At 39.5% G+C, this 26,566-nt stretch overlaps 1 protein-coding gene across 1 annotated transcript in view; it reads right to left on the reverse strand.

Moving 5' to 3' along the window:
- Nucleotides 1–13,710: 13,710 nt before the first annotated feature.
- Nucleotides 13,711–26,566, reverse strand: part of LOC131946518 (X-linked retinitis pigmentosa GTPase regulator-like) — a 74,756-nt gene continuing 61,900 nt past the window's right edge. The window contains exons 11-14 of the mRNA XM_059307339.1: nucleotides 23,748–23,850; nucleotides 22,279–22,961; nucleotides 14,500–14,653; nucleotides 13,711–13,915 (exon numbers count right to left, since the gene is read on the reverse strand). Of these exons, the coding sequence (XP_059163322.1) occupies nucleotides 13,728–13,915; nucleotides 14,500–14,653; nucleotides 22,279–22,961; nucleotides 23,748–23,850 (1,128 nt within the window). The 3' untranslated portion in view covers nucleotides 13,711–13,727. The remainder of the gene's footprint in view (nucleotides 13,916–14,499; nucleotides 14,654–22,278; nucleotides 22,962–23,747; nucleotides 23,851–26,566) is intronic.

Below are 26,566 nucleotides of genomic sequence, written 5' to 3' on the forward strand. Positions count from 1 at the left end.
TTCCATTCTGGTGATTTGTAACCAAACGTGAAAATGCAGTTGGTACAACTGGAAATCAAGATTTAGAGAGAGATAGAATAATGAGAGTGTAGAAGAAAGGAGAAAATGAAAAAGTGGAGAAGACAGGGAAAAAAAAGAGTTAATGAAAATAGAAAAGAGGAGGAAAACGATGGGGGGGGGGGGGAGAAAGAGAGGAGACTTCATGGAGTATGTAACAGTGTATTTAAGTGCAGGGGTGGGCTGGGCAAGTGGAAAGGTCCCCAGGATCAGAGATGAAATGGGCTGTCAGTGCTTTGTCATTTTTAAACGTCTTTACTTAATTAAATATTATTATTGTCTGTTGCAATTAGCAAAGTGATCAGTGACTTTGTGGAAATCGGTCCCTAGGCTTAAATAGACAAACAATGCACGAAGATTTTTAAATCGGGGAGGGGCCGCTTTTATTTAGAATATATCAGATAACTACCAATGTATTATCTGATAACATAACTAAAAGATCAGATGACATAACTGACATATTAAAACCTGTGACATTGCTGACAGTGTTTGTTCAGAGCGCCACCTAGATCTAACAAACATAACGGACCACACTCGCTAGTCACCTACACGTCTCATTTATTTCCAACATGTATTCGAACCCAGTCTTCTACTGCATGCTAATGTAAACATAACGTATTGTCTTCATACGGTCGGGGTGATTTTTTTGGCATGAAAATTACATTTTCCAGCAGATTTTGTGAATAGTGTATTAGCATACGCCGGCTTATTCAAAGTATCTGCGTGTGTCAATTTAATGTGTGTGCGGTGGTCGTGTCTAATTATCAACGTGTCTATTTCATTTGTTGACTTAAAGTTTATTTGACTTTAATCAATAATGTTCTCGTTTTCAGACAGTCGGTCGGTCGGTCGGTCGGTCGGTCGGTCAACCAGCTAGTCAGTAACTCAGTGACTCCGTCATTGCCCCCCCCCCCCCCCCACACACACACCAACGCCCACTCACATTGATTTTCTGATTCACTGAAATGTACACAAAATGCTTAAATAAAACATAGATTGTCACCTCCCCCCTTTATTTTTACCACTACCATTGTCGGTGGATAAAGATACCACAATGATCATTACCGCACTTAGCTTAAGCTTGATGAACCCCCCTCCCTCCCCATACCCCAGCCCGGGGGTGGATGACCGCAGGCTACATGCGACTGTAATTGGCACCGCATCGTTTAGTAATAAATCGAAATCAGGCTGTCAGTTAGTGCCCGTGTTGAACGGATCCTCGTCAGCCAGCAATGGGATCCGGCGACCAATATGTGATGCCTGGATAGGCCTATCTGTCACAGACTGTCATCGTTCATGTTGGATGAGAGTTGGCTGTCATCGTTCATGTTGGATGAGAGTTGTATGTCATGGTGCATGCTGGACGCGAGTTGGCTGTCATCGTTCATGTTGGATGAGAGTTGTATATATTCTTTCATGTTGGATGCGAGTTGGCTGTCATTATTCATGCTGGATGAGTGTTGGCCATCTTCATGTTGGACGAGACTTGTATGTCATGGTGCATGTTGGACGAGGAATGGCAATCTTGACGCTCAATTTATCTAGTTTTTTCATTGTATAACTACATGCATTATATATATATATATATATATATATATATATATATATATATATATATATATATATATATATATATATATATATATATATATATATATATATATATATATATATATATATATATATATATATATATATATATATATATATATATATATATATATATATATATATATATATATATATATACTACGGTAAATCTTTTTTAAATGTACCAACTTGGGAACAGAACTAAATCAAACACAAACGCAAACCCAAACTTTATTTAGTTGATTCTAGTAAAAGAAAATTAAGTACTTAACTTTAATCTGCCACAAACAGAATTTAAACTCAAATAAGTTGTACAATAGGTGTCTGCATTATTTGTTAATTAAACATGGACCAAAAAAAAAAAATTTCTTGCATTTTAACATAAACAATAATTATTGTTAAAAAAACATAATTATTAATAATGTTAAGCTTTTTCAAAATCGAATACAGACTCTATCGAATAAAATATTTAATTCGAAATCCATTTTAGTAAGAAAAAAAATTTAACGTTCAAAATTTCAACTTTTTAAACGCTTTGAACAGATGAGTAGATCAAAGGGTCAAGGTTTCAATAGGTCAAGGCTAGAGCAGAACAAACAGAAAGCAAATTGCCCCCCACGCGTTGTGATTTATTTATTTCCACCTGTAATTTATCGGGAATATGAAGTACCATTCTATTTAATGGCCCCCAAATCCCTCACAGATTATATTTAAGGCGCTCAGTTAAGTGGGAGGTGCCACCCTTTCACGACCCCCATCTTAAGTGCAGTGACGTCTTTCTTCCAGTCGTAATTTCCCTGACCCACCCGACGGGACAATCCGACCCCCTACAGGTGCCCAATAAACAAACCAAACCCCAGGTGAGATACAATCAGGCAGCGACGCGCCACAATACCATCCCGGTCATTTTGGAATTCCTCGGACCCTGGTCGTTAAAAGCTCCACGGATCTTAATGTGGCGGTGACCGCTAGAAACCCACTCTTGCTAGGGACCCGTAAAGGGACCCGTAAACAGCATCGGAGACCACAAATCTCGGCAAATAATCGTGACTCAAGTGCTTCTAATCCTTTCTGCTCCCGTTGAATATTTGGCTTGGTGAAAGGATGCGGACTTGAGTAGGGGGTATCTGCTTCCCAGCGCGACCACGGACATGAAAAACTAAACATGGACCAAGCGCCCCCCTCCCCTCTTCCTCTTGCGACACATGCATGCGCAATACCGAACTTCATTGTCCTCGTATTCCATAACCCAGCCAGACCTTCAACCTATTCAAGTAAAAGCCGCACTCCGAAAAACGTTCTAGCTCAAATTTTTTTCCCGTTTTTTTTTCCTTTTTTTTTTATAAAGTATGAAAAGCGCGTCAATATTTCTTAAGATAACCTTTCTACTCTTGCCCCGTTTCAAGTGGGCTTTTCTTCTTCTCTTTTATTCCGCCATGAAAAAGCCGCTCACGAGAAAAGCCCAAGACGTATAAAGGCCCTGCCCTATTGCATGGGAAAATTAAAATTTGTCAATGCAACACGACCCGCGGTCGCAACTTGCAAATAAGTCATGCTGGGCCGAGGGTCTTCCGTGGCAGACACCGCCAAAGCCGCATTATACAAGCGGGAGGGAAGAAGACTTGATGTTTTGTTGCCCGCAGCCTTGATCAGGAACCAAAAATGTTGTTGGGGGTATTGAGGCCCGCGGAATGAAATGAATAAATCGTTATTGACATTTCTTTTCAAGAGGTGTGAAATTAAATCGAAACCCAGGGCTGTGTTCGCGGATTGTCAGTTGCCGGAACCCGACGGCATTAGGGCTAGACATACATACATACAGTAGTTCAGTTAGGCTGGCATGTTGGTATATAGAAGTCTCCAGGCGTAGTCAACATATATATATATATATATATATATATATATATATATATATATATATATATATATATATATGTATATATATATATATGTGTGTGTGTGTGTTTGTTTGTATATGTATATATGTGTATATAACAGCTAAAAATATAGGAGCTACAAAAAACAGGGAAGTGAAGACCGTTATACTATGTCTAGTGTCCTGTAGGTTACTAACCCAATCATATTTATCGCCCCGCAATTACCTTACCTCTCATCGTATCTAACGTACTCAATTACCTCCCAGTGTATTTGACTTACCCGATTACCTCACATCGTATTTAATCTACCCAGATGTCAACAGTAAATGTCAACAACAGAGGTCAGCCGTCATTAATTGCTGCCGTAGATGTCAAGTGTAATCGTCAAAGTAGATGTCAACCATAAATGCCAAATAAAGATGGCAAACAGTAAATACCTAACCATCAATCATAATTAATCCTATACTTATATCAAATTTTGAAACAGTTGGATTAGCCATAGCTCACTTGTGATAGAGGAAATTAGTCAGATCTTCACACTATTACTGTGTACGCCAACATCAACTATAACCACGATTCATCATTCCACGAAAACCAAGAAAATGGCGACCAATTTTTCGACTTTAAACTCCGACCCAGTCAAACACATCAAAATCACGGAAAAACTCCACCAACTAGCTGACGAAGACCTCAAGTCGAAACCTCGAATCAAATATTTCTCTATTTATGTCGGCCTATTTCCACATTCAATTTATTCCCTTTGTTCTACTCCTATCTCCCTTAACCTTCATAGAATTATTTTTTATACATCAGCTGCACCATACTAATCTGAACAAAAAATATTTTTTATGATATCCCTGCCGGAGCGGATTATCATGTGCCACGCGCCGGGCAATTAAACCACAATAAGATCTAGATAGCGCCACCTACCGGCGGAAACACGACCCCCTGCACCCCAACACCCAACATGCCCTTCATCCCCCATCTCTTTTGTCCACCAACCGAAACTCCCTGCGCCCCTGCAGACCCGGATAATCCCCACCCATCTAAATTACTTCTCGTATTTTTTGCAATTAACCAAAACCCCAAGACATGCCATCTGTCCAAAATCTGACCACCACGGCCACGTGGAAGGAATACCTTTACAAATCTTCATTTTTTTATTTCTTTTTTTCCCCCTCCCTCTCTCTTGACCCTTGAAGCGTATCATAAACACATCTGTTAAATGGTTGATAGAAAGAAAAAATGGCGCGGCCACTTCAATGCGCTTAATGCCTACTTCAACGGTCGTGTTTTCTGCTTGATAAAGCCACGGCGTCCTTGATCCCTGCAGCAGGGGCGGTAAGCGCGTCTTTGTTTCTTTATTTACTGATGGACGCTGAGGTTTTTTTGCTCGTTGTTCTTAATGAAGTGCAGCATGGATGCGCCAATTAGCGCGGGTCGCCGTCGGGGGGAAAGGGCGATAACCACTACACGATGGTAGCTGGTTGTTTTTTTTTTACTTGTGACTTGTCTGGGAATTAGGTGATTAGTTAATTAGATCATGGCTCCATTCTATTCAATCTGCTTTAATCTTTGTTCTAGAAATAACTGTATAATTGTAGACATGTACTAAAGTTCACCTTTAATGAGTTCTTTCTTTCATTTCCCAAACCCTTACCTCCTCATACTATCTTACTGCTTCTTATGCACGCAAGCTAGAAGAAATTTTGCTGTGACCTTTGCACTAATAATTGTGTAATTTTCTTTACATAAACTTCAATAAGCCAAAAAGTTTTCTGAGAAATAAAGTTAACTACTTGGGGCACACAAACATGACGAAAAACGTAACATTATGCGTAACACAATAGGTATAAGTCACGTCACTTAAAGTGTGAAAGAAGACTTGTGTGACGTCATATAAAGCGTAATATAACACAGGTCATATCACACTTGTCACCCGTCACATAAAGTATGACCAAACACTTGGGTGACCTATAGAGTGATGAAAGTTTATTTAAGCCACAAGCGTGTTTCATTGTCCACCCCCCCCCCCCTCCTCTCTTTCTCCACCCACGCCTTCTATTTCACTGGATGTTATCCATAGTGTGGATGCATAAAAGTGACCGACTGCGTGTCATCGCATGACTTCCGGTCAGACCTGCGCACTAGCCACCCCCATAAAACAATGGCCGATCTGTTGGTCAGTGTGATGTCCCCCCAGCACGCGTCGTGTCACAGCGCGGGCCTAGCTCTAGGCACATCCCCAGTCCACCTCCACAGTCTCTACTGGACCTAGGGTCGGGGTCGGGGTCAGCCGGGTTACCTTCACGGGCGCGGCCAGTTTTGTATGGGTCAGGCACGGGGTCGGGTCGGGTCAGAGGGCAGCGCAGAACTGAGGGTTGGGTCGGGGCAGGGGGCAGTAGCGGCCAAGCCTGATTATCTTTTTATGAATTGGGCATTATCAGAGACCTTTTATTTCCTTGATCAGGGTTCAGATCTCTCCAACCCGGTCCCAACCCTTGGAGGAGGCGCGCATCTGCCGTCTGCAGTCACCCTTCTTCCGTGGTTTCTTAAAATTAGGAAATAAGAGACAAAGAGAGAAATAAGAGTGCTCCTGCAATAGTCACCACACCCAGCGTCTGAGCCAGTCTTTACCCACGGGTCAGTACATACAAAACCCGGGGGTCAGGCAGCTCACCCTGGGGTCAACCCAGACAGTGGTCACAGCCCGGGTCCACAAATGTCCATTTTAGTGGTCAGTGCGTTGGTCAGCGTGCTTGGGCCACATGGAACACAAAGTCCTAACGACCCTCCATAAAACAACTGTCTAATAGATGGAAATACTGTAGCATATGGGCCCTAGAGACAGTATAGGAAGTGATGTCATCACCTAGGATCAGAAATTACCTGGAATAATTTATTTTAAATTAAAACCAGTGGTGGCAATTTAAATACAACCTTCAACCTATTTGCATAATGCACATGGGTACTGATTTTCAAGGTTTTTATACAATATAAGACATCATATTTTTATATATCAAATGTTTAGCCAACGATACTCGATCGCTAGCCAAAATCCGTAATAAAAAAAAAGTCAAAGCTGGTTAACATCCATACGTTAATTTTAGCTACAGCTAGCCAGTAGTATTAGCTGGTCTGCTAATATAATCGGCTAGCTGTAGCTGTAGCTTTGTTTAACTTGAACCACATGATATATTTTCCCTCTATCAGCCCCCAGTATAATTTCAATCTAAAACGCCTGGTAATTAATTATCTTCATTAATAAGATCTGGACAGTGGTAGGCTGATGAATTTTTTTTTAAAGAATCTCTGATTAATCACAAAGGAAGAATCCGCCAATTCTATTTTTTTTTAAACCATCTAAATTTAAGACAATTTAAAATAAAATAAGAAAAATTTCCAGTTTATTACATTTGAAAAATAAATGTAAAAACAAATGGCTCATTAAGTTTTGTTTCTAGGTTTAATTAGTTTAAAAAATTAATCTTTAGAAAAGCCCATTAGTCAAGGCTTTAAAAAAACTGCTATACGTGGACGCTAAGGTTATTTATTGTAGATGATGTATGTTGGTGGTGTTTAGTGAGATCTCAAACATTAGCCAGACCCTCATTACGGCAGAAATCAAAGACACGATGAAAAACGTGATTAATTTGTGGATATTTTATCCCGCTGGATATGGATACCAATCATTATATCTTGCACTTAGCCGGCGGTCACAATCCCGCTTGTTGGGCAGAAAAAAAATATCATGCCCGGGGGTGGGTATCGGATGCTTAGGTTGCTGGGGAAGACGGTGTGTCGTTACACCTGACGTTGTGTGCACGTGCATGCAGGGGGTGGGGGTGGGGTGGTAGGGACAAATCTGATTGCAATTAAAAGACGAGTTTTGTTGTTGTTTTTAATTACGGAGAAGTCAATGTGTTTTATAAGTTTGATTGTTTTAGTACACTTTGATAGGACGGTGTAAACGATTGATAGGATAGTGTGAAAGGTTCATAAGATACTTTGAAAGGTTCATAAGATAGTGTGAAATATTGATAGGATAGTGTAGGGGGGGAACGGCACTATCCTGACTTCAATTTTCATTCTTTTCCATCCAAGCCTACGTTGGCGGATGTCTAGAAAAATCATGGATCACTTTACACAATGCAATTAACATTAGCAACAAAAATGATGAATTGGAAGTATATTTTTTAAATTATGCATAAACGTCAAGAACGCAAAAGTTGATATTATAAAGGTACTTATTAATTAGGACTCATTCATTGTAATTTGTTATAGTGATAGCTTTAAGCTATGAACAAACATTTTGACGACATGGGTTATGTATATCTATATGTGACCAATGAATTAGTATCTATGCAGTATATAAGAGAAACAAACAGGACTTTTTTTTCAAGATTTACATTTTATTATTCCCCATTCTTATCCGTGCCTGAGCCTCAGAGTTCATGGAGTGTAACTTCACTAATTTACTAATTAACAATACATTGTTTTAGGCGGTCGAGATCAGTAGGATAAGTAAGTTGGCCAAAGCGCGAAATGACCAAAGTGAGAACTGGCCAGCCCAATCGGGAAATGACCAAATCTCCTCACACGATCCACCAATATCTTCTTGATTTTGTCTATTAAAGCACCGATTATACCGACCCCCGGAAATTTTTCCAGGTGCCCGGCGACCCAGCCCATCCTGCCTGTATCAAACACCCCAGACCAAACATCATTTGTTGTAATAATTATTCGTCTCCACAATGCCATTTCATAAATTTCTCGTAAAAAAGATTAGATTACTCGTTATTTTTTTAAACAAATCACCACCAAAAAGTGCAGTAAAAACATATCATGCAGGTTTAATTAATTAGTCTGAATCATCCATCATCCTCCATCGTTGGTCCAGTATCTAGTCTGTTTTGTTCCCCTAAAACAATGGCGTTGTTTATTTAACGGCACGTGCTAAATATGCCGCTCCACATTGGTGCTGTACCCACGTTAGGCGCTCTCCTGGGGTGCGGATGGTGCGCGCAAACGTCTTTATTGTCTCTTGAAGCTCAAAGCAATTAGATCACTGTATATCATCGAGAGCTGGCTATTCGCGCGAGACAAGTTACATCATAGCTGCGGCTTTAGTCACGTGGGACAGGTCACACAGGTAAAAAAAATTGACGGTTTAAACAGGTAAAAAAAAATTAACGGTTTTTAACTGGTGATAAAAAAATATCCGCGATTGTGAAAAGCGCATGCGGTAAATGTGAGCAGTGAAACAGTGCTCACCAGAGGTTTGTCTGGCTTTGATTGTTCAGACAAATAACGGGGTTTTCACGGAACAATCCCGGCGTCTCCCGGGGTTAGGACATGGTTTTCACCGCAGCTAATGGCCTCTTTTACAGAATACGTTTTATGGCGTTTCTTTTGCACCTTGCTAATTTTTAATGGTGCGCAAACTCGCGGTGTGCAAACTCGGTGTTGGATACAGGAAACAATTTATGGAAAGGGAGGGAGGGGGGGGGGGGGTGAATTCAACACATCCAGAAATGTAGCATTTGTCGTCTGCCGGCTCCATCTTCATTAGCATATCTACGCCGGCTGCCGGTTCTATCTGATGCCGGTTTTTGTCTGGTGCCGGTTTTTTTGTGCGATGCCGGCAGCTAACCGATGTGGTTTGGTGGTCTCTCCGTTGACAGCTTGGTGGTGGGACCAAAAACTTAATTACCCCCTTCCCCCCCCCCCCCCCCCCCCCCCCCCCACAGACGGCGTCACAATTGATGAGGCGATGGTAAAAAGATTACCCCCCTCCCCACTTCCTCTCCCAGACTATTTTGTTTCCACCCCTCGTCACACTCTCACTGGGTTAAAAAAAATTACAATTAAAACAAATCCCACGTGCAGACTTGAATATGCTGAGGTTATTGTATTGTTTTTATTTTATTTTTTTAAATATTTTTTATTGAACTCTTAGAACTACTAGCGTGAGAAACTAATTTTTAAAAAAAAGACTCCACTGCAATAGATGGCATCAGTAATTTATTCTCAAGGTTTAAAATATTCTGACCGGCGAGCAGGCCTATATTTCTTTTTTTTCGGTTTTTTAAATACATGTAGTTTTAATATTATAAACAAGCCCACTATAATGGGCTTTAGTAATGCCATTGCCAGCCTGGAATATAAAAGTACCTACAAAGTAGAGTTGAGAGATGAAGCCTTCATCAACACAACCAGTCTACTCGTTGGTCTCCACAAACTTACTTTGTAAGTTTTTTTCTAAATTGTATCCCCCAAACTCATTTATTTCTTTTAGACTTTTTTGTAATTTCTTAATTTCATAAGTTGAGTATTTAAACAAATAAAGTCCGGTGCATTGATACAAATAGTTTTAAAATATCCAATATATTTAGTGAATAGACAAACTTTTTTTTAAGCCTGGCCAGCTTTCTAGACCAGGGGTCGGCAACCTTTTGAGACAGAAGAGCCAAACGTTACAATTTTGACTATTTTCCAGTTTTTAAAGGGCCACTGACATTTCTATTTCAATATTTTATTATTTGGTTAGGATTAGGTAAATAAATTTGATTTGTTATTTAAAATAAATAGCTTTAAATATGAAATAATATTTATTCTTAATAAAACACAAAACATACTTTTGTTTTGACAGAATAATGAAATTAGTAATCAAAAAATAAAAATATAGGACTATCCCAATCCACTTTAGAAGCTGTTGATTATTTTTTAAATTTTTTTTTTACGGCTCAGGGGGTGTTTGCCAGTAGCCAGGCGGGCACCAACACGACAAGCTCCGACAAACTGATTTGGATATCGGTTTGATTACCGTGTATCAGTCAATTCTGTCATTCGGTTCTCACCGGGCTTATCTTCCACCCCACTGAACGCAGGGTAAACTCGTACCTCACCGACAAGTACCCGGCTCAAACGTAGGAAGCTAATAATAACTACGTCACTCGCGTCAAATTAATGATTACTGACGGATAGGGAAGTGCATTCTAAATTAACATTCCCCAATTAACGATATTCGAAAAAGTCGGCACTTGGGCAGTGGCAAGCATGCAATTGTTGTCACATGGCTGAGTGTTTTTATCCTGTTTAAACGTGTGTATCCTTACAGTATAATTTTTGTTATGATTTTTGAAAATTAAATAATATAATTATTAATATTTGTGCAAGGGGTTGGAGAGCCGCATCGTGACACCAAAAGAGCCGCATGCGGCTCGCGAGCCGCAGGTTGCCGACCCCTGTTCTAGACCATTGCCAGATGCTAGGCCACTTGTACAGTTACAACAAACCTACTTTAGCCGAGTCATTCATGTCAGTTGACATCTGTCATCTAGGTACAACTAGGTCACTGAGTACACTGAAATAAGCCATTCCATTGAATTCCACCCACCCTTTTCATAATACACAACGCCATCTCATACTCCCCCCCCCCCCCCACATTTACTAACTCAACTCATAGGCCTATACCACCCTCATACACCCCCCACCCCCACCCCATACAGCAGCCCCCCACACATGGGAATCACGTCATCTGGTAGCGGAACTGAGAACTTCCCCGTGACGTCACACAAAGACCTACCGTAAAAAGCTAAGCGTGTTTTGTGTGGAATCACTGAAGCGTGCAGCATCCACCAGCAGACGACGTTCACCCACCGTGACGCTTGGTTACCTACGACTTTTTCATTAATTACTTTAATTAATTTTCACAACGCATAGCTGCATTTTTGATGCGCATTTAAGATTTTTTTCCCCCAATCTTTGATTTAGCAATACAATTCGAAAGTTAAAATTAATTACATTTTTTATTTCATAAAATTGGAATGTTATTGATATGTGTTAGTATACACAACATTGTTACTATATATATACGTTTAAAAACAAACGTTATTATTTTGAATAAATAGTGTTCAAAAATCAACATTCATAAGCTTTAAACATGACATGATACAGTGTCTTCTTTGATGCAACATGTTTGATGTTTAAAGTCATACATCCTTATTGATGTATTAAAAGTCACACATCCTTATTGATGTATCTAAAGTAACACCTCCTTATTGATGTATCAAAAATCACACATCCTTATTTATGTATCAAAAGTCACACATCCTTACTGATGTGTCACAAGTCATACTATGGGGCATAATTAAGGGGACTTGAGTCGTACAAATTAACAGGCTTCAAATGTCTAAAGGGGCTGTCTATTTATTTGTAATTATTTTATCACTACTTGCACACACATGTAATCATCAACCGTGTTTTCGTTATATCTACTTTCCTTTAAATCATTTAGTTTTGTCTTAAGTTATTTTGCATTGTCTCAAGTCATTATGTTAATCTCCAGTCATTTTCTTGTCTCATAGTCTAATGAAATTATTTAAAGAGTGATCGTTAATTAAGAATCTGACAAATATTTATCGACCTTTTTAACTGTTGATCTAGAAATATGGTACCAAAAATGTGCTGCTGAATTTTACTGAAATTTCCGTATTTATAATAACAGTATGTTAGTTTCAAAATACAGTTTGCATAGTTGAGTCTGATGATTTCAAAATAATCATTTCGCCATTATCAGCAGACATAAGTTCATAATTACAAATACAATGTCGGGAATCTAAAATACCTGCTCCATTCAAGTCCAACCCATGAAATAGTCAAAAGTGTAAAACTAATTAATGAAACAACTAATTAGCGCCTGCTCTTCTCAGTACTAAAATAAGCCATAAAATTATTAGTTGACTTATCTAGATTATTTCATTGAAACTAAATCCTTCCTATACATGAAAAATTACTAAAGAAGCTTTGATTTATAAAATATTTGATCATTCAGACACTTTTAACTCACTTTTAGTCTTTTAACATAAAACTAAATCTTCGTCTTAATTAACTCGTTCAGAATTTTTTTTTAATTTTCAAAGACAGCTTCGCCTATTCAGTCACCACATTTTAGAAAATATCTTCTTAATCTAATAAAAACAATATATAACAGAAAATTGGCCTATATAGGCCTAAAAACAAATAATTATTTATCACCCCATAACTGATTTAACACTAAATCAAAGAACCTACTCACTCCCAGTGGCGTAGGCAGGGGGGTTAGGGGGGTCATAACCCCCCCCCCCCCCCATAGACCCCTCGGTATATATAAAAAATATAAGGGGAGTGCAAATCGAAAGTTTGAGGGGGGGGTGCAAACCGAAAGTTTGAGGGGGGGGGGGGGTGCAAATCGAAAGTTTGTCCCCGGGTAAAAAGTAAAAATTGGAAACCCCCCCCCCCCCCTTTGAGACGATCCTGGCTACGCCACTGCTCACTCCACTCATTCTATTTCACGATATATCTATATTTTGTAAATATAAAATTCCTTCTTATGTTGTTTAAATGTTATTTCATTGTTAATGTTTGGTCAAGATATATTTTTAATGTATTACAAACAGCCAATGTGAACAAAAGGCTCACTGTTATTATTGTAGCATATATCAGCTTTATCGACCAGTAACTGTGACTTAAACAGTCTAATGAAGCGAAGTTTTGGTTCGGGAAAGAGATTCCTCTGTAACCCATCGTGTCAGTCTGGCTAAAAGATATCTGATCACAGTTTTTCGGGCAAACAAGATCAAGTCTATTCAATATAGACATGCATGTGACAGACATGCGTCTGTTTAACAAAATATCATTCTCTCATCAATGTAGACGCATGCGTTTAACAGAATGTCAATCTCTCATCAATACAGACATGCATGTATTTAACAAAATGTCATTCTCTCATCAATACAGACATGCATGTGTTTTAACAGAATGTCATTCTCTCATCAATACAGATATGCATGAGTTTAACAAAATGTCATTCTCTCATCAATACAGATATGCATGTGTTTTAACAGAATGTCATTCTCTCATCAATACAGATATGCATGAGTTTAACAAAATGTCATTCTCTCATCAATACAGATATGCATGAGTTTAACAAAATGTCATTCTCTCATCAATACAGATATGCATGAGTTTAACAAAATGTCATTCTCTCATCAATACAGATATGCATGAGTTTAACAAAATGTCATTCTCTCATCAATACAGATATGCATGAGTTTAACAAAATGTCATTCTCTCATCAATACAGGCATGCATGTATTTAACAAAATGTCATTCTCTCATCAATACAGGCATGCATGTATTTAACAAAATGTCATCGTCTCATCAGGTTTTGTTCCTGCTCCTCCAGGACGAGCCGCTCGAGTACACAACCCTCCTACTGGTTGAACTGCGCGCCCTGTCGTCGCCATGGAGACGGGGCTGTGACGTCACCAGAAGGTCGCCCAGCGAAAAGTCTGGCTGAGATGGACCACGCCTTCTTCCTTCTGCCTGAACTGACTCTGAACGTTGGCCTGAAAATCGTACACAAAATTCAATGGTCATCAAACTAATGCTTTAAAATTTATGCTGCAAAATAAATTGCGTAATATTACCTAACAAACAAAAAAAAACAGTTTTTATTTAGTTAATGATAGGTCTACATATTTTTTTGTTGAGAATTATTATTAAAAGTATATTTATTCCAATTAACATTTTGTAAAAAATATTAATTAATTACATGAGTAAATTTCTTCCTTCTACGCTTCCAGCATGTAAAACAAAGGAAGTAGAGTTCATCTGTTTCAGTGACCTCGACATGTAAAGCTATATTGTGGTAGGCTCTATCCCCAGCCGCCTATCTCTTAAATGTGAGTGAGATATCCACTAGAGCTGGGTGGATTCACCGACGTGCTGCTGACTAGAGTCAGGGGTCCGACTACGAGACTTTAGGGTTAGCAGCCATGTACTCTACCGTTCGACCACGCCGTTCCATAAGTAACTTTTATGGCATACTTTTTTTTTATTTTACTTCGGATTTTACATCCTCGAAGGCTTATTTTAAAGATTGGAAAGAAATGATAAAAATAGTGCTAAAGGTGATTTATATTTTTTTTACCTGAACAGGTGATGGCATCGAGACCACGTGACCTGCTAGCTGACACCTGGCGTAACTTGGACTGATGGACAGAGGTCACCCTGACACGCTGCAGACTATCAGCACTTCCTGGTCCAGGGTTTGTTCCTCTCTCACGTGCTATTGGTGCCACTGGCTAGAGAATGTCGATGAGGATGTGAATAATGATGGTTGAAACGACAGGGTGTTTGAAGCGTGTGTACAGTGTTCATAGTCAGCCCATATGTAATAAAAAATCCAGAAATTTAGGGTTCAAATGGTTTGGCTTAACATGAAGTGGCACAAAATTAATGCCCTCAAAAACGCGACGCCTTCACAAACCCACTCACAAACTTAAAGCCCTCACAAAACTAACGCCCTCACAAACTTAAAGCCCCCACAAACCTAACGCCCTCACAAACTTAAAGCCCCCACAAAAATAACGCCCTCACAAAACTAACGCACTCACAAACTTAAAGCCCCCACAAAAATAACGCCCTCACAAAACTAACGCACTCACAAACTTAAAGCCCCCACAAAAATAACGCCCTCACAAAACTAACGCACTCACAAACTTAAAGCCCTCACAAAAATAACGCCCTCACAAAACTAACGCACTCACAAACTTAAAGCCCCCCACAAACTTAAAGCCCCCACAAACTTAACGCCCTCACAAACTTAAAGCCCCCACAAAAATAACACCCTCACTAACCTAACACCCTCACAAACCCAACACCCTCACAAACCAACACCCTCACCAACCTAACTCAACCTACAGAACCGGCATTTGTTGCAGACGATAGCGTGCTTAGAAATGGTTTGGGCTCTACACAAATCAGATTGTGCATAATATTGTGGGGTTTGAGTGGGGGGGGGGGAGTTGGGTTTGAGTGGGGATGGGGGTAATATGTGCATGTTATTGTGTGGTGAGACCGGTCGTGTGTATGTGGGGGATAAATGCATGCTTTTGTGTGGCGAGATTGCTGTTGTGGGCTGGATTTTTAAAAAATCAACATGCTTCAGCTCATGGGGACATAACTCGACAAGTTAAGCAGGAAACAGGGGCAGACAATTGTTATGATGTAACATAATACCCCAATCAGGTGGGGATAACTCCGCGCCGTTAGCAGCACGACAGACCTGTGATCCTATGAGTTACACACAGCCGGAATTTTCCGGCCCACCGGTCATCTAAAGTCAAGGGGGCAGGTAAAGTAGAATTTGGTCTCGGGACATGCCGGCTTTGTACAGATGAATGCGCTAATCGTGTGCACGTGCAGGCGTTTGTATGCCTGGGTGAGTACGGTGACGGGACGCCCTTTGCCATTTGTAGACAGTTACAACTAAGCCCCAGGAACCACGGCCGCACTGCGCATGCTTAGCTCTTCTTAAGCTCAGCACTTGCGTGAGGCAGCGCCACCAGTCAAAGAAGTGGCCGTCGTCTAGGTTGACAGGTAATGACGGGAGGAGGCCTTTCATTGGAAACAAGCAGACGACATAGGCAAAGCGAGGCGTTAGAGATCGGATGATCTTTGACGAAATACTGTGGACGAAATAAGCACAAACTCAGCAAGTTCGGTCCGACAACAAGAAAATATTTTGACGTCTGCACGCTAGGGGGTCAGCAAGGGGGTGTAATCTTACAGCAGATTCGTCAGTCCCACACCGCAACTGGGCCCTTCAAACGGAAAAGCGTAAAACGGATCCGTCAGATTAAGATGGGTAAACCTATTAGAGACCGCAGTAATGGGCCTCGGCCAATCTTTTCGCGGTTTTCCGCAAGTGGACAGGGGACGCAACCCCGTGTCCAGCGTGGCTATCAATTGTCAACACGTGGCTTTGATGGGAGGCGAGATCCCGTTTGATGTGGAGATCACGTGGAGATCACGTGGAGATCACGCGTTATCAGCTTCACGCCACTGCAGGTGGGCCTGCATCAAACCGCAGGCATCAGTTTACATCAACTGACATCAGACATCACAACTGCCATAATACTACCATCAGAACTACCATCATAGCTACCATCAGAACTACCATCTGCCATCACAAATACCATCACAATTACCATCACAACTACCATTAGAATTACCATCATAACTACCATCACAACTACCATCACAACTGACATCACGGCACGATTGGCTGTCATAGTTCTACATAGAGCTGTATCTAGCTGTACTGATGAAACGTATCAAAGGCGCAACTCGTGGACAGGGTTTCTTTCAGCTATCCCTACCCCTGACGAAATAGTTTTAAAATTTTTTAATAAACATAGAAAAAAATATTTTTACCAAGCAAGTTGGCCATCCCCTCCTCGGCGAAAATTTAAACAATCTAAGGGCCCCTTCTCCGTTCACCCCCCCCCCCCCCTGAAAGTTTCAAAGGCGTGCAGATGTAGGTGGGTGGTTGTCCCAAAAAGCACAATTGCTCATCCGCACCATACATCTTACATCTCACTTATCTAATAAGGAAATTACAGATATTACATCGCATGTCTACTGCATAGCACCGTCGACAATTATATATGTTGGAAATATTTTATTTTTAATTAAAGAAAAAAGCATGTTTGGGATCACAAGGTAAGAATATTTGGCACAAAATATTTACGAAGTGTCTACTCGGAATAAGATTTTTCGGCAAAAGATATTTCTGCGCATGCGCAGTGACCTATGGCTAGGGTTAGGGCTAGAATGAGGGTTAGGGGTAGGATTAGGGATAGGGTTAGGGATAGGATTAGGGATAGGGTTAAGGATAGGATTAGGGTTGGTATTAGGGTTCTGCGGTTGTAAACACACGCATGCGCAGTACCATCGAAAACATCGCCGCTAAGTCGTAGTTTCTCTCCATTGCGCATGCGTATCGCATGCGTATCTTATTCCGACTAGAATCGGCCAAATATTTATTAGTACATGTATATAGCAATATGTGATATTAATAGTTATATTTGGTGTCCAAAAAATAGTAGCGAAATTTATAAATAATCTAGCTAAATTTGGCTTCTATATTTTTAAAAAGTAGCAAACATTAAAAATAAGCGAGCTATATTTAGCATCTTTACTTTTAAAAAGTTGCAACATTATAAATAAGGTAGCTATATTTGGCATATTTATAAAAAAGTAGCACCATTATAAATAAGGTAGCTATATTTGGCGTCTAATTAAGAAAAAAAAGAAATTAATAAAGTGAACCTTATTTACTCAGACCTTCCGTCTCCAGCGTTATATAAACATAAACTGTTACTGAAAGTATGCAAGTCGATGAAAATAACTCTGTATGAACAATATAAATGCCGCGATTGTTACCGGAGTTATCGGACCTGTTTTTAAAAAATAAACAAATTAGGTGACGCTGCTAGAATGATATCTGACTCCGTCCCCTCCCCGTTAGGTGCGTCACTCCACCCCCTTCCCCCTCAACCAACTATTCCTATCTACAACATTTATGTTGCTATCTTACAACACCCCCACCCTAAACCTACAACATTTATATTACCATACTACCCCCGTCCCCGTCCCTATCTACAACATTTATGTTGCCATCATACAACCCCCCCCCCCCCCCGTCCCCCAGCTGTCCCTATCTACAACATTTATGTTGCCATCATAACTGTTTACCAATCCCCGCCATCATCGTCCAAGGCCTGCCTGCAACAAGCGCACCTTTGTGCCGCTCATCGTCGTGTTTTGGTCGGCCCGCAAAATGTAGGCAGCCCGTGTTTATGAATCTTAGCTAACCGCGATACGCTGCAAAGGTCAGGGGTCAGGGAAAGTGAGTTCAACCCGGACCACCCAGGAGGCGGAAGTGGACTGAGGTGCAGATGGAACCATTTGCTGCAGAGGGTGGGGGGGGGATGTAAACAAATAAATAACCAGATGAGGTGGGTGTATTGGATACAGTCCATAGCTGATGACGGAGGCTGTTGGGCCAATCTCCGCGGCTGATCCAAAACTGATGTTGAGAATGAGGATATGTGTATAGGCCAGGTGTGTTTGTCCGAAATCCAGATTACATGTCCATAATCTAGGTGACATCAACTCGACACACAAACGTTACATAGAAGACAACTGCTTATGTTATTTTTTAAAAATTATCTGCCCACATCACACACAGTTTCTGTCCACATCACACATGTATCTGCCCACATCACACATGTATCTGCCCACATCACACATGTATCTGCCCACATCACACATGTATCTGCCCACATCACACATGTATCTGCCCACATAACACACGTTTCTGCCCCGATCACACTTGTATATGCCCACAATTCACATGTATGTCCCACATTACACATGTATCTGACCACATTACGTGTATCTGCCCACATTACATATGTATCTGCCTACATCACAGATATCTGCCAACATCACACTTGTATCTGCCCACATCACACTTGTATCTACCCACATCACACATGTATCTGCCCACATCAAACATGTATCTGCCCACATCACACATGTATCTGCCAACATCATATCTAACACAGTTGACGCTGACTAAACTAACAAGTTTACCTCAGTTATTTGACTAAAGTAAGAAGCTTACCTCAGTTATAATTGATTAAACTAACAACTTTAACTTAGTTACAATTTTCTAAACTAGCAAGTTTACCTCAGTTAAAATTGACTAAACTAACAAGTTTACCCTTGATAAAATTGACTAAACTAACAAGTTTACCCTTGATAAAATTGACTAAACTAACAAGTTTACCCTTGATAAAATTGACTAAACTAACAAGTTTACCCTTGATAAAATTGACTAAACTAACAAGTTTACCCTTGATAAAATTGACTAAACTAACAAGTTTACCCTTGATAAAATTGACTAAACTAACAAGTTTACCCTTGATAAAATTGACTAAACTAACAAGTTTACCCTTGATAAAATTGACTAAACTAACAAGTTTACCCTTGATAAAATTGACTAAACTAACAAGTTTACCCTTGATAAAATTGACTAAACTAACAAGTTTACCCTTGATAAAATTGACTAAACTAACAAGTTTACCCTTGATAAAATTGACTAAACTAACAAGTTTACCCTTGATAAAATTGACTAAACTAACAAGTTTACCCTTGATAAAATTGACTAAACTAACAAGTTTACCCTTGATAAAATTGACTAAACTAACAAGTTTACCCTTGATAAAATTGACTAAACTAACAAGTTTACCCTTGATAAAATTGACTAAACTAACAAGTTTACCCTTGATAAAATTGACTAAACTAACAAGTTTACCCTTGATAAAATTGACTAAACTAACAAGTTTACCCTTGATAAAATTGACTAAACTAACAAGTTTACCCTTGATAAAATTGACTAAACTAACAAGTTTACCCTTGATAAAATTGACTAAACTAACAAGTTTACCCTTGATAAAATTGACTAAACTAACAAGTTTACCCTTGATAAAATTGACTAAACTAACAAGTTTACCCTTGATAAAATTGACTAAACTAACAAGTTTACCCTTGATAAAATTGACTAAACTAACAAGTTTACCCTTGATAAAATTGACTAAACTAACAAGTTTACCCTTGATAAAATTGACTAAACTAACAAGTTTACCCTTGATAAAATTGACTAAACTAACAAGTTTACCCTTGATAAAATTGACTAAACTAACAAGTTTACCCTTGATAAAATTGACTAAACTAACAAGTTTACCCTTGATAAAATTGACTAAACTAACAAGTTTACCCTTGATAAAATTGACTAAACTAACAAGTTTACCCTTGATAAAATTGACTAAACTAACAAGTTTACCCTTGATAAAATTGACTAAACTAACAAGTTTACCCTTGATAAAATTGACTAAACTAACAAGTTTACCCTTGATAAAATTGACTAAACTAACAAGTTTACCCTTGATAAAATTGACTAAACTAACAAGTTTACCCTTGATAAAATTGACTAAACTAACAAGTTTACCCTTGATAAAATTGACTAAACTAACAAGTTTACCCTTGATAAAATTGACTAAACTAACAAGTTTACCCTTGATAAAATTGACTAAACTAACAAGTTTACCCTTGATAAAATTGACTAAACTAACAAGTTTACCCTTGATAAAATTGACTAAACTAACAAGTTTACCCTTGATAAAATTGACTAAACTAACAAGTTTACCCTTGATAAAATTGACTAAACTAACAAGTTTACCCTTGATAAAATTGACTAAACTAACAAGTTTACCCTTGATAAAATTGACTAAACTAACAAGTTTACCCTTGATAAAATTGACTAAACTAACAAGTTTACCCTTGATAAAATTGACTAAACTAACAAGTTTACCCTTGATAAAATTGACTAAACTAACAAGTTTACCCTTGATAAAATTGACTAAACTAACAAGTTTACCCTTGATAAAATTGACTAAACTAACAAGTTTACCCTTGATAAAATTGACTAAACTAACAAGTTTACCCTTGATAAAATTGACTAAACTAACAAGTTTACCCTTGATAAAATTGACTAAACTAACAAGTTTACCCTTGATAAAATTGACTAAACTAACAAGTTTACCCTTGATAAAATTGACTAAACTAACAAGTTTACCCTTGATAAAATTGACTAAACTAACAAGTTTACCCTTGATAAAATTGACTAAACTAACAAGTTTACCCTTGATAAAATTGACTAAACTAACAAGTTTACCCTTGATAAAATTGACTAAACTAACAAGTTTACCCTTGATAAAATTGACTAAACTAACAAGTTTACCCTTGATAAAATTGACTAAACTAACAAGTTTACCCTTGATAAAATTGACTAAACTAACAAGTTTACCCTTGATAAAATTGACTAAACTAACAAGTTTACCCTTGATAAAATTGACTAAACTAACAAGTTTACCCTTGATAAAATTGACTAAACTAACAAGTTTACCCTTGATAAAATTGACTAAACTAACAAGTTTACCCTTGATAAAATTGACTAAACTAACAAGTTTACCCTTGATAAAATTGACTAAACTAACAAGTTTACCCTTGATAAAATTGACTAAACTAACAAGTTTACCCTTGATAAAATTGACTAAACTAACAAGTTTACCCTTGATAAAATTGACTAAACTAACAAGTTTACCCTTGATAAAATTGACTAAACTAACAAGTTTACCCTTGATAAAATTGACTAAACTAACAAGTTTACCCTTGATAAAATTGACTAAACTAACAAGTTTACCCTTGATAAAATTGACTAAACTAACAAGTTTACCCTTGATAAAATTGACTAAACTAACAAGTTTACCCTTGATAAAATTGACTAAACTAACAAGTTTACCCTTGATAAAATTGACTAAACTAACAAGTTTACCCTTGATAAAATTGACTAAACTAACAAGTTTACCCTTGATAAAATTGACTAAACTAACAAGTTTACCCTTGATAAAATTGACTAAACTAACAAGTTTACCCTTGATAAAATTGACTAAACTAACAAGTTTACCCTTGATAAAATTGACTAAACTAACAAGTTTACCCTTGATAAAATTGACTAAACTAACAAGTTTACCCTTGATAAAATTGACTAAACTAACAAGTTTACCCTTGATAAAATTGACTAAACTAACAAGTTTACCCTTGATAAAATTGACTAAACTAACAAGTTTACCCTTGATAAAATTGACTAAACTAACAAGTTTACCCTTGATAAAATTGACTAAACTAACAAGTTTACCCTTGATAAAATTGACTAAACTAACAAGTTTACCCTTGATAAAATTGACTAAACTAACAAGTTTACCCTTGATAAAATTGACTAAACTAACAAGCTTACCTCTGATACTTCTACTGTGGTAGCAGCCTCTCGATTAGACTTGTCGCTGGATGTCTCCCTCGAAAAGTTCTTCTGACGCGCGTCATGACTCCAGTGAGTCGAGGCCGGAGAGCACGAGACAACGACTTCCGGTCTGACGCTAGAGATCTGACCACTGGGCAGCGGACTTGAATGACCACTACTGGTGGTGCCAGAATCTTTCGAGTCTTGGGATGTGACGCCAACGGACACCTGGTCAAAGGCGACCAGAGTCACGTGGGGTCTGTTTAGTGTTGTCGTCTGCCGGGGGAGAAGGAACCGCTCTGACGTCGACGTGCTGATGAACATGGTGTTGGCCCGGGTTCCGATCCCGTTCACTCTCGTCTTCAAAAGTTGGTTTCTTAAAGCCTGAGTTCTGGTCAGTTCTTTTTGTTTGGTTGCTCTGTTTGCCACGTGACCAGATTCGGCTCGTTTGATTGGTTGGTTTGTTGATTCTTCATTTGCTGAAGTTTTACTATTTGAAACTAAAGGTGTTTCAGCCTCAGCCTCTCTGGGCGAGATGGTAGGGTTAGGTTCTTCGTCAGGAATGTTTGTGTTGGGCTCTGGTAGTGACCCATTATCAGAGGGGGGAGTGTCCATACAACTGTCTGACGTCATGGCAGACGTCACATCTCGTTGATCTTCTTCGTGCGTCATACAATCATCTGAAACACCATAAGAATCGGACACACCATAAGAATCGGACACACCATAAGAATCTGACACACTATAAGAATCTGACACACTATAAGAATCTGACACACTATAAGAATCTGACACACCATAAGAATCTGACACACCATAGGAATCTGACACACCTTAAGAATCAAAATCTATATATATAATTATCTTCTTGGAAACGCTAGAAAACACCAAGCTGTAAGTGCGCTCCTTACTACCCCCACCCCTACATGGTCTGGTGAGCTGTGGTTCACTTTAAATGTTTACAATCGTATAGCCGGGTTTAGTGACGGCTGTTAGGGCAGATAATTTAGTTTAAAACGATTTTAAACTTAGGGGAGGTAACTAAGAGGAGGCTGCTTTCACGGGGAGGGTGGGGGAGGGGGTTTAGGGTAGGGTGGGGGTAGTATCGTCCTTAACAACCTACTGATAGTGTTTTAAAGCAAATATTTTCAGTGGCAGCATTGGTACTGTCGAATTCAAAAATTATGAATGACTGAAAAGTAGAAAATAAAACAACTAAATAGCGGCGTATGATATGCCGCGGGTCGGCTCGTATTAAATATATCAAGCAGGAATAATAAAGAGAAATGGCCGATTTTAACCGGAACAAACTACGCATGCGCAGTGGCAATGTTTTATATACTGCGCATGCGTACATAAATCCTCCCTAACCTAAACGGTTATCACAAAGTCCAAACGTTTGGAAATCTGCGCGCAAGTACATCAAGTATTTATAGGTTTATTTTGTTTATTTATGTTTACCGTACCTTCATCAGCGGCCTCTGCTAACGAGTAGAACTCTTCCAGTGTTAGACGGGTTCGTCCCCGCTCCTGTAGACCACAGGCTACTGGGGCCGCTCTGGGATTGTTCTGTGGAGAGAAGACATCACTAGCCTAAACTCACTCTTTGGATTAAAGCTTATAAACATCCTAAACCAAACCCACTAACCCTTACCCGTACAATATAGGAATAAAAACCAAGCCTAATGTATCCTAAACTAAGAAAACAAGACAGTCGCTAACATTAAATGAGGTTCTGTAAAATGTATAAGTTAGGACTAGTTAAGTAGACAAAAACAGACTTATTCTATCCCAAATCTCTACTATACACATAGCTCACATCTTGATGACTTGGATTGTGTAGACTCGGAGTTAGAATCAACTCTAGCTCCTACATACCAGTGTTTCTTCTCGGGGTGGGGGAGCAGAGGCGTAGCGAGGGGGGGGGGGGCGGACATACGTTCCCGGGCGCCGACTTTAGGGGACGCCAAAATAGGTTGGAGAAACAAATTGAAAGTTTGACGGGGGGGGGGTGCAAATCGAAAGTTTGAGGGGGGTGCAAATTGTAAGTGTGTCCCCGGGCGCCGGGAAGGGTTGCTACGCCTCTGGGGGGGGGGATTTGAAACTTACGGGGTATAGGACTTAAATGTACAGCGGTGAGGAGGGGAGCGGACATAGTTAGAGTAAATTTTTCTATTATAATAGAACTTTTTGTTTTAGTTCGTTGGAAGGGCCGGGGGTCGACGCTTGGGCTTTGTGGGGTGGGGATGCATGAAAGAAGCTCTGCTGCCCACAGCAGTCGAATTTATTTTCTTTGGCTATCCACATTAGTCTATCCAAATAGGTCAATTAGTTGTGGCTATCCGAATTCCTTCAAAGATCGGTCAAATATTCAGTAGCCACACACATAGATCAATATCTTGTGGCTACCCACACTGATCAAAAGTAATCCACAGGACAACTCCTCCCCCTGCCCACATCAACCAGAAGTAATCCACCAGCCACCCCCTCCCCCCACCCCTCCCCTCCCCTGCCCACAACACGGTCTCAGCAACTAAATGAATTGTTTTCCCCGAACAATAGTCCCATGACCCAATTAGTTAAACAAGTCGGCCAGATGCCACGACCAAAAGGCGAAAAGTCACATCAAAGGCCGGACATAAAGCGCCAAATTCGCCGCAACTTTGGCGAGGGGAGAAGGGAAAAAATTAATTTACAGAATCTAATAATGTCTTGGGAACCACAAAAAGCTTAATTGGAGAGCTCTTATTATCAGATCAAGTCTATGAAGGTTAGGACTAATGGAGCGAGATGACTGGGTGACTGTATGACTGTATGACTGGGAGGGTGACTGTGTGACTGGGAGGGTGACTGTATGACTGGGAGGGTGACTGTATGACTGGCTGGGTGACTGTATGACTGGGAGGGTGACTGTATGACTGGGAGGGTGACTGTATGACTGTATGACTGGGATGACTGGGAGGGTGACTGTATGACTGGGAGGGTGACTGTATGACTAGGAGGGTAACTGTATGACTGGGAGGGTGACTGTATGACTGGGAGGGTGACTGTATGACTGGGAGGGTGACTGTATGACTGTATAACTGGGAGGGTGACTGTATGACTGGGAGGGTGACTGTATGACTGGGAGGGTGACTGTATGACTGGGAGGGTGACTGTATGACTGTATGACTGGGAGGTTGACTGTATGACTGGGAGGGTGACTGTATAACTGGGAGGGTGACTGTATGACTGGGTGGGTGACTGTATGACTGGGAGGGTCACTGTATGACTGGAAGGGTGACTGTATAAATTGCTGTGGGGCTGGATGCCTGTGTGTTTCAGTACAAACTAGTGAATGACTACTGCAACTTTGCGCATTTGTGTGTTAAACGCCTTCATTACTTTACTCACATTTTCGGGCAAATATTTTACTTCTCATATATTTCCCAATGGCCTAAACTACCACCAACTTCCTGGCATAACAACAAAACATTAGACATGTGAAGTAAAACATTAGTTTAGAATAAAATTGTTTATGGAAATACACTCTGACACAATGCATAGTATTTAATAAAATACAATTTACACAGAAAATAATTAGATCTAGTAGGAGCCATAAGGTTCACACACAATTGAATTTTTCAGGAAATATGTTCGTTTTAGATGTTCACTGTTAATTTACTAATAATTTTGTCATTTCTATAATATAGAGTTCGTATAACTATATTTATTAACAAGTAAATACAATACAACGAAATAAATTTTCCTGTTAAAAAGACTGTAGTGCTAGTATAGGCGGCTTTTTAAAAACAACATACTAGTATCATGTTATTATCAATGTATTTGTTTCCGTTCTACCCAGACCTCGATTCCATTTGTGCTACATCCTTCTCTCTCCCCGGAGCCGCTCCCTCCCCAATGTCACCGTCCCCCCCCCCCCCCCACCACCATCCCAACACAACTTCATATTTCACCCAACTCTATAAACAAGTGCAGTAACTCTTGTAACTCTACTTCAATAGAAACCCCGCCCGTCATCTGGCCATTCTGCTTTTCAAAAAAATCGATTTAAAAAAATTGTGCGGGGGTAGAGGAGGGGGGAGGGGTCTGTGTTCTTGATATTTTTAAATTACATTTCTGGTCAATATCCGAATTTCATAAAGTTAGATGATTTTTATCAATTAGATTTGCCATCGGAAGACGTGCTAACCGCTGTGGTATAAAAACCGTGTTTATTGATTTTAGTTAACAGGAGCAACCGACGCGGGTTGGGGGGGGGGGAGGATTTTAATAAAGGGAAGGG

This window comes from Physella acuta, unplaced genomic scaffold, assembly GCF_028476545.2.
Source record: "Physella acuta isolate Inbredline_101_S28 unplaced genomic scaffold, ASM2847654v3 ptg000562l, whole genome shotgun sequence".
NCBI lineage: Eukaryota > Metazoa > Mollusca > Gastropoda > Physidae > Physella > Physella acuta.